The 18,438-nt window shown below is 42.5% G+C and overlaps 1 protein-coding gene across 2 annotated transcripts in view; it reads right to left on the minus strand.

Moving 5' to 3' along the window:
- The window catches only part of POLA1 (DNA polymerase alpha 1, catalytic subunit), a 226,278-nt gene that overhangs the window by 117,061 nt on the left and 90,779 nt on the right, over positions 1-18,438 (minus strand). Inside the window, exon 35 of one of the 2 annotated variants that reach the window (XM_048493187.1) lies at positions 14,302-14,459. The exons of the other annotated variant lie outside the window; for it this stretch is intronic. Within the exon in view, the coding sequence (XP_048349144.1) occupies positions 14,442-14,459 (18 nt within the window). The 3' untranslated portion in view covers positions 14,302-14,441. Of the gene's footprint in view, positions 1-14,301; positions 14,460-18,438 lie in introns of those variants that run through there. 2 annotated transcript variants of the gene reach the window in all.

The raw sequence follows: 18,438 nt of genomic DNA on the forward strand, positions 1-18,438 counted from the left end.
TATGAGCTATGTCATATATGCTTAGCAGCATCCCATGATATAATGCCACTTCATTCTCCAAGTGGGGTTTGAAAGCCTCCCACTTGTTTTAAATTAAAACTTTGTCTATCCAAAAATAACACATTATATCTAAAGCTACGGTAGAAATCTTCCTGCAAGTTTGTATGCGCATAGGAGGTCTTGTACATATAAGATCACTGAACCAAATGATCGGCCACCTGTATTCCTTCAGTGCTGTACAAACAGCTGGTAACATTAGTATTATGAAGTAGTTAATATACCATCTATTGACCATTTGATCAGGCAGCTATGTATCAACTCTATAGCTCTTCACTGTAAGACCACTCTTAAATCATCTACCAAAGTATCAAGAGACAAGGGCTTTCGTTGTTCCAACTGTTTTGAAGTAATGAAGGAGCAGGGGATAAAACAATGGAAGATAAGGAGAAGAATCTTGCGCTCCTCCTTTTAATTGTTTATGATCCCATTAAAAACCTGACTGGCCAGATTTGGATCAACACTTAAGTCTCTTCTTATACATTCCTGCTTATGAACTTGTAGCCACAGAATGGAATGCAAAAAGAGAGCCTGAAAAACTTCCATACCCTATATTAATCAATTTCAAATTAGTGGAAATTTATTTATTTGAAATATTTAAACTCTACTTTTCTTCCTAATGGGAACCCAAAGCAGCTTACATTCATCATCACAATCACCATTCTGTGACAGTCTAGTCCAGTGATGGCGAACCTTTTCGAGACCGAGTGCCCAAACTGCAACCCAAAACCCACTTATTTATCGCAAAGTGCCAACACGGCAATTTAACCTGAATACTGAGGTTTTAGTTTTAGAAAAAACGGTTGGTTCCGAGGCGTGCGTTACTCGGGAGTAAGCTCGGTGGTAGTCGGTGGCTTTGCTTTGAAGCAACCGTGCAACTCTGTGAACGGGTGAATCACGACCCTAGGAGGGTTTACTCAGAAGGAAGGCATATTGCCAGCAACCAAGCTTACTCCCAGGTAAAGGATTGCGCTTCAGTTCTTTGCATGAAAATCAATGGGGTTTAACAGCGCTTAACAGGGTCGCCTACACTGCTTCCCCAAAACTAGGTCTTAAGTTTAATGCTAATAATCAAGCCCAGCGTCCCAGTCCAGCCTAGATGTGTGTGTGGGGGGGAGCGATTCCCCCCCCCCCCATGATGAACTCTGTGCGTGCCCACAGAGAGGGCTCTGAGTGCCATAGGTTCGCCATCACTGGTCTAGTCTGAGAAACAGTCACTGGCCCAAGATCAACCAACAAGTTTCCACAAATTTTAACCTCGCTCTTCCAAACCCTCGCCCTGCTCTAACAGTGACACCATACGAACTTTTGTGAAACCATTGGCCCATACCACTACCATCCTTCCAAATAAGAACTATGTGGAAACATGCAGCAGGCATTTAGGGAGCAGGTTTCTGTCCCAAACTGACTGAATGATAGACTGGGAAGAATCACTTTTTTACCTTTTTCATCTCCAAACAAAAAGAGAAGAAAAAAATTACACACACACACTCCTTTCTTCCACAAGGACCTGTTTTGCTCCAGTGATGAAGACTTATTCCCACTCTTACTTTCATGGCATATTGTAGATTTAGATACTTTACATATGGATCTGACATAGAAGCATGAACCCTTGGATTTCACTCATTGGTTCTCTCTTGCCTCTTCCTTTCAACTCAAGGAAGGCTGGGTCTACAGGAGACCTTGAGAGAACAAGATAAAGTATTGAATTTTTATCTGGGGCAGACTTAGGAACTATGTCAGGAACACCAAAGTAGTCACTACATCTTCTAGTATGGTCCTGGAATCAAATCTTTTGCCTCGACACTATCACAAATTTCAGGGGTAGAGAGGAGAAAGAAATAGTACTTCTTTCTCCATGTTCAAGTTTCTGGGAATCTTTTTCTAATCTTCCCCAGTGAAGAAAGGAAAAGAGGCGACAGTATAACTAAGCATCAAGGCCTGTGCTTCTGCCACCACCACCACTTCATTTCCAATGTGACTTACAAATAGAACCTCACTATTGGGAGAAGGTGCCCCAAACTCTTAATGACTATGCTAAGGTTTTACTTAAGAGAAACCCCATAAAACCATGCCCACTGTCACTGCATAAATCATAAGTTTATCTGAGACATCATTATTACTTTGAGGACCCTGTCCACTTTTAGGAGGAGATGCAATCCCTGAGGACAGATTCACTTGTCATCATAAGCTTCAAAATATTTTCTGTTAGTCCAGAAGATAAAACAACGATCAAGAAAGAGTCACAAAGAGATAAAATACTTTTTGTTTTCAATATTAGGTGCTTTATTATTACCAAAAAGACAAAAATTATGTTAGGTCTTCAAAGAAACCAAATGTGAACATTTTCCCAAAGGCATTATTAACAATTAATAATCATTACACTAGTGCCTTGTTTACCTGACCTTCTGTAAATTCAGCTGCCTTGTAATTAGACCCATATTTTACACGTTTATATATTTGTATGCACAGATTTGACTCATTCATTCATCCATTAAAATTTGCTTGACAGACCTAGATGGATAATCAGGGTACAATTTGTATTTACTGGATTATAGAAAATTGCCCAAACTGTTAAGTTCAAGGAAAACGCATTCTTGTCTCTCTCTTGTGACTGATGTAAAAGCAATTACATATCAGAGGATGGCCCCAAGACACTCTGAAGGAGCGGCAAAGCTTTTACAATCTGGTGTCTTTAACAGTATTTTGTTCCTTAAAATGGTGACTGGTTTTTAAAGACTATCTAAAAAAGAAAAAACAAAAAACCCACCTAGCACATCTTGTCTAAGCAATGCATTACTCTGTAATTCAAGTGGTAAAGTAATTTCCCAGAAAAGTTAAAATGTTGTATTTACTACCAAGTTTATCAAAAATGAAAAGACTAATTCCTTTGTGTCAGCTCTTCTTGTATAAGACCTTTAGTTTGCTTGAATGTGACATGAGGATCTACCGCTGAATCCTTGTATGAGAAAGACGGGAAAGGATTACTTAAAGGCACATCAGTCAATGTCACTTCTCAAGTAATATGGTTGCCATTGATAAATGCATAGTAGTGATAACTCTGTAGCAGATGGTTACAGAAGGTACCCACCGCACTAGCTCAGCAAACACTTGGGAACTATGCAAAATTTTGCACCAAAATGCCAACGGGGGGCAGCGAATAGACCAATGATTAGCTTTTGAAAATATTTTCACTAATCACAGGTGTGCTACTTTCCATATACTGCCTCCAAAAATCCTTGTACCTGCATGAGCCATGCTCCCAAATGCTACCCATTCCCTTCAGGTCTCAAGCAGTTCACAAATACAAACTTCCATTCCCACATGCCACTATTTAAAATCCTTACACATGCCATGAGATTTGATTGCACTATCTTGCCAAACTGAACATTTTTGTCTCCTTTACCATTGGTCAACTATCACTCACTTGGTTGGATCCCATCTAAATTTCATGCACAGAAGTGTCATCCCCCACCCCACCTGAAATCCTCACAAAATGTTGCTCCTGAGGCATGGGGGATCCCTGCTAACAGCAAGAAGGGGGATATGAAGGGCTGCAATATCAGGGGGAAAATTGGTGCAAATAGTTTCTTCCTCTTTTGAGCATGCAGATATTTTCCATGGGATTCAATCCATTCTACAGCCTTCACTTTGACTACAGAGGCAACAATATTCCAGAATATACACCTTCCAAAATGACCAGAGCTAATTTCGATATAACTCAGGAGAATAAGATGCTTTGGCATGCAATAGCAATTACTGGTAGGTTGGAACCTTTGTCCTACTATGTATAACAACCACCCAGGTTATTAGTCTTTGCATGTTAACAGAGCAACTTAACTTCTTAACTGAGGACCAGATGGAGATAGTGAAGGTATTTCTACAAAGTCTGCAGAAAAAAATAAATGTAAAAACAAAGGAATAAAATAAAGCAACTAAATTTTAAAATGCCAAGATCTCACAAGTTTATTTCATGAGATTTGGGGAGTTTCATTCAAAAAGTTGCACAGAGGCTGTGGGGCAGAGAGGATTAGTTAGATAGGGAAAGAAGAATGTGAAGACATTAATTTGGTGTAGAAAAGTGAAAGAAAAATGGAGTAAAAGAAATGGGAAAATGAGGCTGAAGAAAGGGAAGAAAACAACAAAAATGGAGTCGCTGCGGGAGTTGAAAGAAGGGTAAAATGAACAGATCAGGAGGGGAAAATAGATTTCCTCCATCCCATATATTGTAGATCCCACTATTGTATTCTAATATGTGCTTTACTGAAATACAAAATATCATCACTTGGAATGGGACAGGCTAGAAGCTGATCAAAACAATAAGTGTTCTGAGATACTGGCAAGATGGATCCTGACAAAAGTATATGAGTCAGTCTTTGATCTGCAGAGACGAAAAGATATCTAACTATTAATGAAGTTGAAGTATTGCTAAAATGTACAGCTGGGCTGGTTAGTCAAAGGAACAAAAACACCCAGACTAAGGTGAGTCACGTTGTTGCTACTTTTAGAGCCTGACAGAAGCATTCAACTTGGTTGATCACAACATCATGGTCAACCACCTTGCCAATGTGGGGATTTGTGGTCAGCCTTACAAAGGTCAAGGACGAAGGATAGCTGTCAGTGAGAGAACCTCCACATCATTGGTCTGCAGAGTCCCTAAAGAGGCAAATCTCTCAATGATACTATTTAAAGTCTCTATGTGCTCTCTTGCTGGATTAATCCATAGGTTGGGCTGGGGTATCATCAGTATGCTGACAACATTCAGATTTCCCTGTTAATGGATGTTCATCTGGATTCTGCCCAGACATTTTGGCCAGTTGTTTGGAGGCCATGGTGGTGAGATTGAAAGAGAGCTCATTAGTCAAATCCAACAAAGATGGAGCTTCTGTGGTTGGGGTGGGGGAGGGGGGATGGCACGAGGCTGCCAGTTGCTGATTCAGGTTGATTGCTGTGCAAACGGTAAAGAGCCTGGTGTGTTTGTCAATGCTTCCTTTATCAATGGAAGCTCAAATGGCACACGTCACCTGCATGACTTTCTACCATCTACGCCAAGCAAAACTATTCTGCCAGCTAAGCAGAAGTCCACCTGGTCAGCTGCCGCCTGCTGCCCATGGGAAGGAGTGAGAGTCCTTCCCCACCCATCCCATTGGACACACCTGCAGGGGGTGGGGTCTGGCAGCTACAACAGGAATTCCACCAGTAGCCCAAGGCAGCCAGCCTGTTCACTACTGCCTGGGACAGATCCTCCCTGTTGGTTTGCTTGCCTGCCAGCCAAGCAGAAGTCCACCTGGTGAACTGCCGCCTGCTGCCCATGGGAAGGAGTGAGAGTCCTTCCCCACCCACCCCATTGGAAACACCCGCAGGGGGTGGGGTCTGGCAGCTACAACAGGAGTTCCACCAGCAGCCCAAGGCAGCCAGCCTGTTCAGCCCTGCCTGGGACAGATCTTCCCTGTTGGTTTGCCTGCCTGCCAGCCAAGCAGAAGTCCACCTGATGAGCTGCCGCCTGCTGCCCATGTTTTCCTCCCATTGACTAATTAACTGGTCATCTGTAATTTAATATAACTGTTACTGACATTTATTAATGCCAATAACTAGTTGTTAGTATTGGAGTAGTAGGTAGTTAGTTGTTACTATACCGTAAGGTATAGAACAGTGAGTTGCTCAGCCTATATATTGTGTTTTGCTTTATTTTAGTTAAATTAGTAATAAGTCTGGGTTTGCTTGTAGCAGAAGAGTTTGGTAGGGCTAGGTTAGGAAATGGAGAGGGTTGGGGTTGGGGGAGGAATGGGGGCACCATGTTTGGGGCTGAGGATCCCAGTGTTAATGGGACGGGGTAATTATAGCGGTAGGCGGCGGCCATATGATAGACAGCGAACGAGAAGTAGATGCGCTCGTTCGCTTTCTGACCTCCGACCTATCCCTAGGCACGAGGATGGACAGGTTCAAGGATACTCTGCTTCGTCTCTGGTGTTGACTAATGCCAGGTCCATAAATAATAAGACCGCAGTACTTCAGGATTTTTTCGGAGATCTGCAAATGGACCTGGCCTGTGTCACTGAAACCTGGGTGCGTGAGGGTGAGACCGTTGCCTTTCGCGTGCCTCCACCAGTCACAAACTCAGGGACGGGGGGCAGTGTGGCAATGTTCATCCGCAATTCCATCCCCTTCAGGGCAGTCCCGGTCCCAGAGATCACCGGCATGGAGTGTGTCGGCCGTGGAGAGGTTGGCAGTCCTTCTGGCGTACCGGTCACCTAGCGCACTGGGAGACTGCCTCCCGCAGCTGCTGGAGGTGGTGGTGGACTAGGCGTGGAGGTTTCCCAGACTTATTGTCTTGGGTGACTTCAACGTCCACGTCGACACCGCCTCATGTACAGCGGCTGCGGACCTGGTATCATCCATGGCGACACTAGGCCTCTCCTTAATAAATTCTGGCCCTACTCATGAGGCTGGTCACACGCTGGATCTGGTCTTTGGGTTGGGGGTTAATTTGGTCGTATCCTCTGTTGACAGAGTGCCATAATCCGACCATTATGCCCTGAAGCTGCGGCTAGACATGCCACACTACCCCTGTCTAGGCGACGGGCCAATTTATGCCCGCCCACGGAGACTTATGGATCCAACTGGTTTCCTGAATGCTCTGCGGGACCCTGAACCTGCCGGCACACTCGATGAGCAGGTGGAGGATTGAAATTGCTGCCTTTCCGATGCCATCGAGGTTGTTGCCCTCCAGCGCCCTCTGCACTCCGTTTGCGGCAGGCTCCGTGGTATACAGAGGAGCTGCGCCGCATGAAACGGGTGCTCAGACGACTAGAGCGAGTGTGGAGGAAATCTCGTGACGAAGCGGCGCGAACATCCTATAGGACGTTTATGAAAGCCTATGAGATGGCAACGAAGGAGGCGAAGAGGGCTTTCTTTTCCTCCTCTCTCGCGTCTGCTAGCTCTCGCCCGGCTCAATTATTTCGAATAATTCAGTCTCTCACCTCTTTAGCAGAGGGTTCTACAAATCGTCAATTGGCTATTAGCTGTGAGGCTTTTATGAGCTTTTTCGCAGATAAAGTCGCGTCGCTCCGCCGGGAGCTTCCTGCCACCTTTGCTACAATTAGTGAACTGGAAGCTTCCTTGCTGTCTTCCGGTTCTTGTTTGGCCCAGTTTTCCCTGCTCTCTGAAGCCGCTGTTGACAGGGCCTTGGCTGCTGTTAGACCTACTACCTGTCCTCTAGATCCGTGCCCTTCCTGGCTGATTAAAACCTGCCGGGAGGAGCTACAACCCCATCTGTTGAGGATCATCAATGACTCTCTTGAGCAAGGAGTCTTTCCGGATGGGTTGAAGGAGGCAGTGGTCCGCCCACTCTTGAAAAGACCATCGTTAGATCCTGGAGATCTGGCCAATTACCGCCCTGTTTCAAATCTTTCGTTTCTGGGGAAGGTAATTGAGAGAGTGGTGTTGGAGCAGCTTCAGGGCTTCCTGGAGGACACATCGGCTTTTGATCCCTTCCAGTCCGGCTTCTGTGCTGGGCATGGGACGGAAACGGTTCTCGTCACTGTCACGGATACGCTCCGTATGCAACTTGACCAAGGTGGATCGGCGCTGGTGGTGTTGTTAGATCTCACCGCAGCGTTTGATGTGGTCGATCATGACCCTTTGGCCCACCGCCTGGCCGCCTCTGGGGTCCGAGGCACTGTCCTTCAATGGATTGTCTCGTTCCTCCAGGGGCGGAGTCAGCAATTGTGTTGCGGGGACCAAGCTTCCCAGAGGTGCCCGCTTCATTGCGGTGTGCCTCAGGGTGCTTTGCTGTCCCCACTGTTATTTAACATCTATATGCGACCCCTTGCTCAGTTGGTGCGGAGCTTTGGGCTGATCTGTCATCAGTATGCTGATGAAACTCAGCTCATTCTGCTCATGGAGGGGGGAGCTGTCACCACCCCTGCGGCTCTACAGCATTGTTTGGAGGTGGTTGTTGGTTGGTTGCAGCAGAGCAGGTTAAAACTCAATCCATCGAAAATGGAGATCCTTTGGCTTGATCGAGGGGAAGAGGTTGGGGATTTCCGGCCGCCGGTGTGAGAAGCGGTCACATTGGCGCTGACCTCCTCCGTTCGCAGCCTGGGGGTCCACCTGGATTCGTCTCTTTCAATGGAGACCCAGGTGGCCCATATAACCTGGGTTGCGTTTTTCCATCTTCGACAGGCCCGACGGTTGGCTCCCTTCCTCTCTAACACTGACCTAGCCACGGTGATCCATGCAACGGTCACCTCCAGGCTAGACTGTTGTAACTCGCTCTATGCGGGCCTTCCCTTGCATTTGATCCAGAAATTAAAACTAGTCCAACATGCGGCGGCTCGTTTGCTCACAGGGGGCGCCTTTTGAGAGCATATTCAACCTGTGCTGCGCCGCCTGCATTGGCTCCTGGTTGAATTCCAAATCATCTTCAAGGTGTGGGTGTTGACCTTTAAGGCCTTGCGAAGCCTGGGACCCTCGTACCTTCGGGACCGCATTACTCCATATGTCCCAACTCGACCTCTGCGCTCCCTGTGTTTCAATGATGGGGCTGGCCTCCACTCGAGCCAGGGCCTTCACGGCTCTGGCGCCGGCCTCGTGGAACACTCTCCCTCCAGCTGTCTGGGCCCTGCGGGACCTTGGGGATTTCCGCAGGACCTATAAGACTGAGTTGTTCCACCGGGCCTTTGGAGAGACCGGCCACTCCTTCCCCCTCCTCTTTACCCCCATGGGCCCTAATACCATCAGGACCCATTATTTCGCATTAGGAGGGTTTCGTAAGGGCGCGGGTGATGCTTTAAGATATGACTGTTGTTTTAATTATATGTATGTTTTTAGCTGATGTTTTATCTGTACATCGCCCTGAGCCCTTCGGGGATAGGGCAGTATACTATATTTAATAAATAATAATATTGACACCTTATCTATCTCAGACTGATTTAGCTGCAATTATGCAAAAGTCACCTCTAGATTGGATTACTGCAACTTGCTCTATGCAGGGTCACCATTGGGCCTGATCCAGAAGTTTCAGCTGGTGTAGAACGTAGCAAGTACAGGTCCTTACAAGACATTCTGGAGGAAGATAGGTCCAGGAACAACACAACTTCGTTGAAGAACTGGAGAAAAGTTAGATTAAAATTACATGGACAAAGCTTACTTGCTTGTCCAGCTAAAGTTATAGCAACCAAAAATGCTGTTTTCAACTATCATAGATGCCAAACATAGGATGCCAATAAGTTGAAACACAACCATAAGTCTGAGAAGGGAAGAGATTTAGAAACTAGCGGGTAAAGTCACACTATTCCTCTGAAAAATTAACTACATGTTGAGTACATACTGAGCATCCTGAAATAAGAGGATGGGCAGCTAGATGCAAAAACAATGAAGAAATAATTAAGAGCGATTCAAAAACAAGATGGAAGACATATGTGAAGAGAGAGCTTATTAAAAAATAAGTCTTCCAACTTCACCACAGACTTTCCCAATCAACTCCTATTGTGACACCAGTATAAAGATAAAAATATATAATTTAACCTATGAGAATATGATAGACAAAAAGAACTAAAGTCTTGGCAAACAATTAAGGATGAAGGAAAGAATATTCCATGGCTATTATATTACCAAATGGTTGCAATATCGAGAGAACAATTAACAAATGAAGATGGATATTTGAGGAGAAATATGACTTTTGAATAATTAATTACTGAAGATATAAGACATTTGTGAGGGATAATTTACAGATTGTGATTGCAATATGATACAGAAACAAAACAAGACCGTATGGTAAAATGGATGCACAAATTTTGTAGAAAATACGTACGAATCAAATTTACAGAATGTCAAATGCTAAGAGAAAACTGGTATAAAAGGTTTTTAGATGGTATATTATACCTAAAGATATAGATAAATTAACAATGATTATAATGGAAAATGTTGGAAATGTCAGCATTCAGAAGTTACTTTTTATCATGTGGTGGACATGCTCAAAAGCAAGGAAATATTGGATCATTGGATTACAATGTAAAGGCATTGTAAGAACAAATGCAACTGGATCTAGAAAACTGTTGGTGAATTAATGGCACCCACCAAGGGGGCCAACCCCTCCTGCCTTCCCTCCCCTCTTGGCCCCGCTTCACCAGCTCCCTCCTCGTCATCCTCCTCTTCCCAGATGACTATATCATCACACAACAGTTAATGGCAAAGTTGCTGCCGCCAGCAGTTGCAACCCTTCCATGGGGAGCAGTCAAGGCCTGAGCCTGTTTCTCCTCAGGCAGCTGCAGATGGTACATGTAATTATTCAGCAGTGGGGAAGAAGGATGAGCATGGAATAGAGTAGCCACCAAATTCTGCTATTTTGTTTGTGTTGGTTTTTCACTCATTCTGTGTATGCCCCGGCCCTAAGCCATGTGTGTGGCAATTGACTGGAAGTGAGTCATGTGAGGAGATTGTATGCCCCGGCCCTAAGCCATGTGTGTGGCAATTGACTGGAAGTGAGTCATGTGAGGAGATTGGCTGGAAGTGAGTCATCACCATGCTTGGTTCTGTTTCCATCTGGAGGTTTTTAGTCAGTGCTTGCTTTTACATGTTTGGCTGTTGGCTTCTGTGCCCTGAGAAAACATAGAATTTCCCCCCATATGAAACAATGGAGAGAAACAATGGAGAGAAGGGGCTGAGGCCCCTTGTTCAGGAGCCCATAGAATTGGACCATTTGATCCAATTGACTTTAAATTTATGGAGGAGGAACTTTTGTGGACAGGCTTGATTAGGTTTCAAGGAACTCTGGTGTCATTTGGTTGAAAAACAATTCCAGCACCTCGGAAAAAGCCCCCCACCCCCACCCAAGGTAGTACATGGGTGGAACCAAATTCTCTGGAATACTGGTATGGGACCTTTGTGCAAAATCATCTCTATATGGAAAACGTATTATACATTGTCAATGATGAAAAGACACTTCTGCCATGCATTCCTGGGGCAGCAAAGACACCAAACAGTACAATCTAATAGTCAAAAACAATACCCTTCATTTAGCAGACTGGGGGAACTTGAGGTTATAAGTTTAATCAAAGATGGGAAAATATTTAATTCAATTTATAGGCCATCCTTCCGCTTACAGGCTCAGGGCAACTTCCAACCTTGAGTAATAACTAAGTCAACAAAACATGTTTATCCTAGACGTGGCGCTTAATTCCAATAGGGTTAACAGTTAAATTGTAAGCCAGAAAATACTCATTTATATCCAGAATTAACAAAGAAAAGGAAGTGAAAGGAACAGGGAACAAGGAGAGGGAAACCTACTAAATGGATATTGTTGCTGCCTCAACCTGCTAGAACAGTTCCATCCTACAAACCCTGCAAAACTGTGTTATATCTTGCATTGCCCAAGTCTCACTTGATGTAGCATTCCACAAGGATGGACCAGAGCTGAAAAGGCCCAAGCCCTGACTGAGGACAGCTAGACAGCTTTCAGCCTAGGGACCACCAGAAAGTTGTTATTAGCTGAGCATAGAGCTGTTTGAGGAATGTACTGAGAAAGGCAGTCCTGCAGTTACGATGGCCCCAGATAGTTTAGAGCTTTGAAAGTGTGTACTAGAACCTTGAACCTAATTTGGTAGTCCACCTGGAGTCAATGCAGCTGGCAAGGCACCTGTTGAATATGTGCCCACCTTTGGGTCCCAGTAAGAACCAGTACCGCTGCATTTTGCACCAACTGGAGCAGGCTCAAGGACAGTCCTGCATAGAGTGAGTTGCAATACTCCAGTCTGGAGGTAACCAGTGCATGGATCACTGTGGCTAAATCAGATTGGGAAACGTAGGAGCTTAGCCTGGTAAAGGTGGTAAAAAGTCAGGCAGACTACCTTTGTGACCTGTGCCTCCACACTACGAGAGTTCTGACAGTTGGCTACATACTGGAGAGAGTATGGTGGTACATGGAATCTCTGGCTGGCCACTCTGGTGACTGATCCAACAAAATTGTTTATATGTATTTATAGAAATACACTAATATGCAGACAGTTTAATTTGAACATACACTATTGGATGTGTTTTGTATTTCCATCCTAATGTGACCACTCTATCCCCATTATCATTTATAAAAAATTGTTAGGGCTATATACCACTGAATTTTCACAGAAATTTTTTTATAAAATTTATTTACAAGTTCAACAGTCTTCATAACACATTCTTGAAAAATAGTGTACTGTCTGAACAATATGCAAGAGTGCAAAAGAAAGATATTTACTTAAAGCCTTTCCTGAAGGCTAAAAATTGTTGTTGTTTTAAACACACATTAATACATTGACATAGACCAAACATTCTTGCAGTTCCTTTACTTAAAGATTTTTCTTTATAATATAAAAATATAACTCAGGGACACATTATCCATAAAAAATAACATAGCTGTCTGACAACAAACACAAGCTCTACAAACTAAAGGGGCACTTCTAGACAAACTTGAATACTTCCACTGAAGTATGAGTACTTTGTACTAAATGAGCTTCTTCCTCAGCCCCAAAAGACTAATACTTCAAGCAATGGTACAGTAATGTGAGAACTTATATAGCGATATACACAACTATTAGTTTGGGTATTTTCCCCATAGATACAGACTGCACTAGGTGGCTGATTTTCACTTGAAGAAAAAAAATTGGCTTCTTTAAAGTATACATTTTGTCACAAGAAACAGTTTAAACCATAAACAGTACACCTTGGGTACAGTTTGCCCACTTATATCTAGGCACTTCACAAGTCACCCCAAACCATACATATTTCATTGAAAGCTAAGGGTAACACTTCAAAAACGAACCAGCTAAACAAACTTCCAGTAGCACTTGACAGAGCTACACCTATTCTTCCCATTTCCAAAGGAGTACAGAATTAATTACCAGTTCTATAGATCTATTGTAAGTATAATAGACTAAAGAGCTATCACAGACACATTTATTGTAAAAGCACAATCCCAAGAGTGTCTAGTAGAGGGCCAAAACGATTAACACAAATGCTTTGTCAGATCAAAGATAAAACCTTCACCACCCAATTGAAGGATGAATTAGAACAGTGGGTTATCTTTCAAATTAACCAGGGCAGTTAGTGAGGAAAATTTCATGAAAGTGTAATTCTTAGCCTTTGTGAATCCACACAGCAGGCATTCTGCCAGCTGACAAGATGATGAAATTTTCATGCTTTAAAAAAAACCTTCTTCATTTCCCAATTTAGATTACCTAGTATTTCTTTCTTTTTTTCTATTTGTTCTTAGCAGAATTTTTAAAAAACTTGGATCAATCTTTTAAAGGAATAATGCATACATAGGAAAAAATAATAAAATCTAAAATGTCGTCCTTTTAAAAAAACATAACATGTGTGGATAAAAGTGAATGGTTAATATTATTTAGAACAGGGAATATTAAGGCATTTATTACTACAGCAACTTCAGTAGTTTAAGGAAGATGTTCTATCATTTAAATGGAATATCAGCAAAAATCTTTGAGGATCAGCAAAATAATTTTTCAAGCAAATACATTCTTAGCTTTCTAAATCAGAGGTATGTGCTACCACAGTTGTTTGACTTTCAATAAATACTTGAGAAAAATAACAAATGGGAGAACAAAGCGGTCTTAACTTTTCCATCACATTAATAACAACATACAAAGTCACTTAGGGTTTGTTTACATGTGTTATCTTGAACTGCTTTGTTCATTTATATGTGATGGTCCATTTGTGTGAGCAATCCAACATGTAAGTACCCAGCTTCTTGAACTCAGCGGCAGATGCCTTATAATCATAGATGTACATTTGAAAAGTGAAGTAGCTCCAACACAATGCATGCATGAATCCCACTGTTACCTTGGATAAATACAGATGCTATACCAACAAAGACTTGGGTTGGACAATATTCTCCTCCCTCCTCATTCCTATGCATTAGTGAGGGAGATTATATGCCCTTCTGTCCCACTTAAGCATACCTGATTCTCCAGATGTCTATACACCAGTGGTGGTGGACCTCTGGCACTCCAGATGTTATGGACTACAATTCCCATTGGCCATGCCAGCATGGCCAATTGGCCATGCTGGCAGGGGCTGATGGGAATTGTAGTCCATAACATCTGGAGTGCCAGAGGTTCGCCACCAAGGCTATACACTGATACAGAAATATGAGTAATGCATACACTTACACCTAAAGCTCTGAACAGCATATTCAATATCACAGATAACACCCAAAGGTCGATCACGCAACCTGAGCCATCCTGAATAAATTCAGTTCAAACATTATGCCCATAAATGAAGATGTGGAAACTCTGGCAGTGAGACAGAGCGCCAGGTTGGGATGTGGATCCATAACAGAGAGTAGGGTTCTGGACTCCAGATTTCTCCTGGAATTGCAGCTGATCTCCAGACTACTGAGACCGCTGCCCCTGAAAAAAAGAACTGCTTTAGAGGGCGAACTTTATGGCATCGCATTCTACTGAGGTCTCTCCTGCCACAAACTCTGCTCTCCCTGGACTCCACCTGCAAATCTCCAGAAATTTCCCAATGCAAAGTTGGCAATCCTAATAGAGACATAGGGAACGTATGACCCAAATCAAATCAAGGTGATTTACTTTTATTGTTAGTGAACATGTGTGTGCACATACAACATACATTATTTTATGTATTAGGCCAGGGGTCTTCAAACTATGGCCCCCCAGATGTTCATGAACTACAATCCCCATCAGCCCTGCCACTTGGCCATGCTGGCAGGGGCTGATAGGAATTGTAGTCCATGAACATCTGGCGGGCCATAGTTTGAAGACCCCTGTATTAGGCAGTTGTTTATCTCCACATCATAGCATTGTTTGAAACTAAATCTGACATTTTTACAGACAAAACTATATTAATCACTGGTTAAGGATTCATGGCAAAATTCTGTGATAGGTCAGCTGCATTTCCAGACAATTTTTCATTTATATCTGCATTTGCCATTGCCAGACAATTTTTCAATTATTTCGTTTAGAAATCAATATATACACATTATTTTATTTTACTATTAAAAGATTTATATCCTGTCTTTCCTTTTGGTTCAAAGCGACCTACACCGATCACATAACAGGCACACAGGTCAAAAACTGCCTATCAGATGCCTGAGAGTCAACTCCCAAGCTCTGAATGTTTGAGAAACATTCACAAGCATTTCTAATTCAACTTCCAAACAAAATTAACAGGTTATGATCACTCCCCTGCACTCCACCTGCAACCCAATTATTCCTCCATGTATTATGCTCTTTCCTTTTCAGATGCTAAAGACAGAGAGGGAGATAGGATAAAATACTATTAGAAATGCGTACTCCCCTCCATCAGTCTTCTCCCTATTTCTATCAGAAGGGTTTGGGGACAAACAGTAAAAATGTATACCCAAATATATTTTCACAGCAATGGTAGATCTTTATTCAACTCTCTAGTCCTGGGATATAAGTTTTGATGGTGGTGGTAGAGGAGGAGGAGGAGGAGGACAACAAGAACTCTTGTACACCCTCCTACGCAACAGAAGCAAGTTAATATTTTACACCTTGGGAAATGGAAGGAAGGGATAAAATCAGGTCAGCGGTTAGCCCAGAGAAGCTGCCACAAGATCCAATGCTTGTAAGCTTTTGTGAGATAAATGAAAGGTCCCTGGCCTTGAGGAAACATCCCATGCTGACCAGGGGACAGAATTTGCATGCGTAGCTCAGAAAGGCTCAAGAAGAAGAAGAAGAAGAAGAAGAAGAAGAAGAAGAAGAAGAAGAAGAAGAAGAAGAAGAAGAAGAAGAAGAAGAAGAAGAAGAAGAAGAAGAAGAAGAAGAAGAAGAAGAAGAAGAAGAAGAAGAAGAAGAAGAAGAAGAAATCCATCCCCCCTTTCTCTCTCTTTCAAATGGGCTTACAATCTCCTTGCCCTTCCCCCCTCACAACAAACACCCTGTGAGGTAGGTGGGGCTGAGAGAGCTCCGAGAAGCTGTGACTAGCCCAAGGTCACCCAGCTTGGCGTGTGTGGGAGTGTACAGGCTAATCTGAATTCCCCACATAAGCCTCCACAGCTCATGCGGCAGAGCGGAGAATCAAACCCGGTTCCTTCAGATTAGATACATGAGCTCTTAACCTCCTACGCCACTGCTGCTCTTATGAAAAAGATCAAAATTATTCAGAAGCTGAAGAACAAAAGTATGGTGCAGGATGGCTGAAGGAAACAGAGGAATTCGCAGTGAAAAGGACAAATTGAGGGGGGAAAACAAAACAAGAGTTGATGAAAATTAAGTAGGGAAAAGATGGGAGCAAAAGAACCTTTTTTTTTGCACAACATTAGAAGTAGGACTCTAACTCCATAAGCAGTATTTATTCAAGAGTCCCAACATATTTTGAACCAAGCCTCTTGTTTAGAAGAATAATATGCAAAACAGAACGTGTATGTTTTTGAAGTGTCAGGCTGTCAAACAGACAACTAAAAATCAATTGAAATTGGCCGTTAATTCTCCAAAGCAGTATGTAGCATGCATGTGTGTAAAATGTCATGGAGTCACAGCTGACTTATGGCGACCCCAGCAAGGGAGGGCATTCAAGAAATGTGAAATGCAGAGGTCGTTTGCCATTGCTTTCCTCTGCAGAATCTTCTTTGGCAGTTTACCCATCCAAAAACCAAGCCTGCACAGCTTCTAAGATCTGATAAGATCAGGCTATACCATGCAGCTTTCCCTTTGCATGATCTATCATTATTGTTCTTATAAATAATATTGATTTTGCACTGTGGCTCAGACATAACATAAAATAAACTCTAACTCACAAAGTTTTCTGCATGCCCTTAACCAACATGGGTTCCTGACAAGGAGGCTGAGTGGATGAATGTAATATGAGCTGAAAGTCTCAGTGATAAGGTAGGTAGTGGACTGAAAGTTAAAATAAGTACTGGACTGAGAAATAACAAGGAGTGCATAAAACAGCAGACGGAAGAAAGGTACGAAAAAAATTCTCATACATATCCTAAGACAGCCAATCAGTCCACTGTTGGTAGAAAGGGAAGCTAAGAAGGCAAAGGAAAAGATCCCAGGGAATGGGAGGAAAAATGTTTCAGCTAATGTTCAGTTTCTAGCAAGGATATACCACCAAACAAATGAGAACAACTTCCTTTCTTATACAGCAAACTTTAGGGTTGAATCCTAATAGCTGTCAACTGACACAACAGAGAGGAGGGGTTCTCCCTCTGACTGCAGCTCTTCATTCTATGTGACTTTTTGTCTACGGCACACACCTTTTGGGGTCAAAAGACATGCTGGGAAACAGTGAGAAAAGTGACAGACAATTTGCTTGTACCAGCAGAAAACTGGTAGGATTAAACTCATTGCAAACAAGAACAGAGTGTTCTGATTTTATATTTTAGTAAATTTCAGTGGAAAACATAATATTCTTTACAGTTATAAGGTCCTACAGTATACCTGAAGAAGCAAGCAAAGTTAACTGTGAAAGTTGTAAATGCATTGTATCCAATTTCTTTGTAAGTAAAAGTTTAAAACCTGAAACAAAGTCAATTTAGAGCACACCCTATTACGGTTTGATGAAACAAGTTAGCGATCCCAATTCAAGAAATACATGGTTGTGTTTGACAAAAGTATTCCTAAAACCACTGCTACTTGTTGAATTATTTTTCCAGACTTGTTATTAAGCAGAATATAAATTTACTCAATTGAATCAATCAAGACCAAAAAAATATTATCAGATAATTCCAAGCCCTGACCTAGATGGCTCAGGCTAGCCTGCTTTCATCAGATCTCAAAAGCTAAGCGGATTGGTTTGTATTTGGGTAGGAAACTATCAAAGAAGCCCAGGTACACTACACAGAGGCAGGCAATGGCAAACCATCTCCAAACATCAGTTGACTTGAAAACCCTGTGGGGTTGCCATAAGTTGGCAGTGACTTGACCACACTTTCCGCCATAACTGCCCATACCAAGCATTTCCTGGAAAAAGAATTTTCACTAAACGGACACAAAGATATACAAGTGTAGAAATCAAAATGTTAAAGGCATTCCGACTGTAAAAAGTGGTCAAAACCAGATGATGATCAAATCAAAATACAAAGGGTAGGAACACAACTTTTTATACAGTCAGGATAGTGTAATCTTTTCAGAAAATTTCATTGTCATGCCAGTAACTTTTAATTGTAATTAATTTGAAATTATAGCTGGGGATACTTATCTTCAAAACATGATTGTTTTACTCACCGAAATAAAAGTTAATACCTACACTGCAGATGTTAAGTTGAAGGATTTTTCTGTGCTTAATATACCCAAACAGTTTTATTAACTACAGACATCTGTGGGACACAGTTCTAAGATGGACAGAAAGGGCATTTGTGTCATAAATAAATAAACCATTTCAACCTTTAAAGCT

The sequence above is a fragment of the Sphaerodactylus townsendi genome, linkage group LG04 (assembly GCF_021028975.2).
Source record: "Sphaerodactylus townsendi isolate TG3544 linkage group LG04, MPM_Stown_v2.3, whole genome shotgun sequence".
Classification (NCBI taxonomy): Eukaryota; Metazoa; Chordata; class Lepidosauria; order Squamata; family Sphaerodactylidae; genus Sphaerodactylus; species Sphaerodactylus townsendi.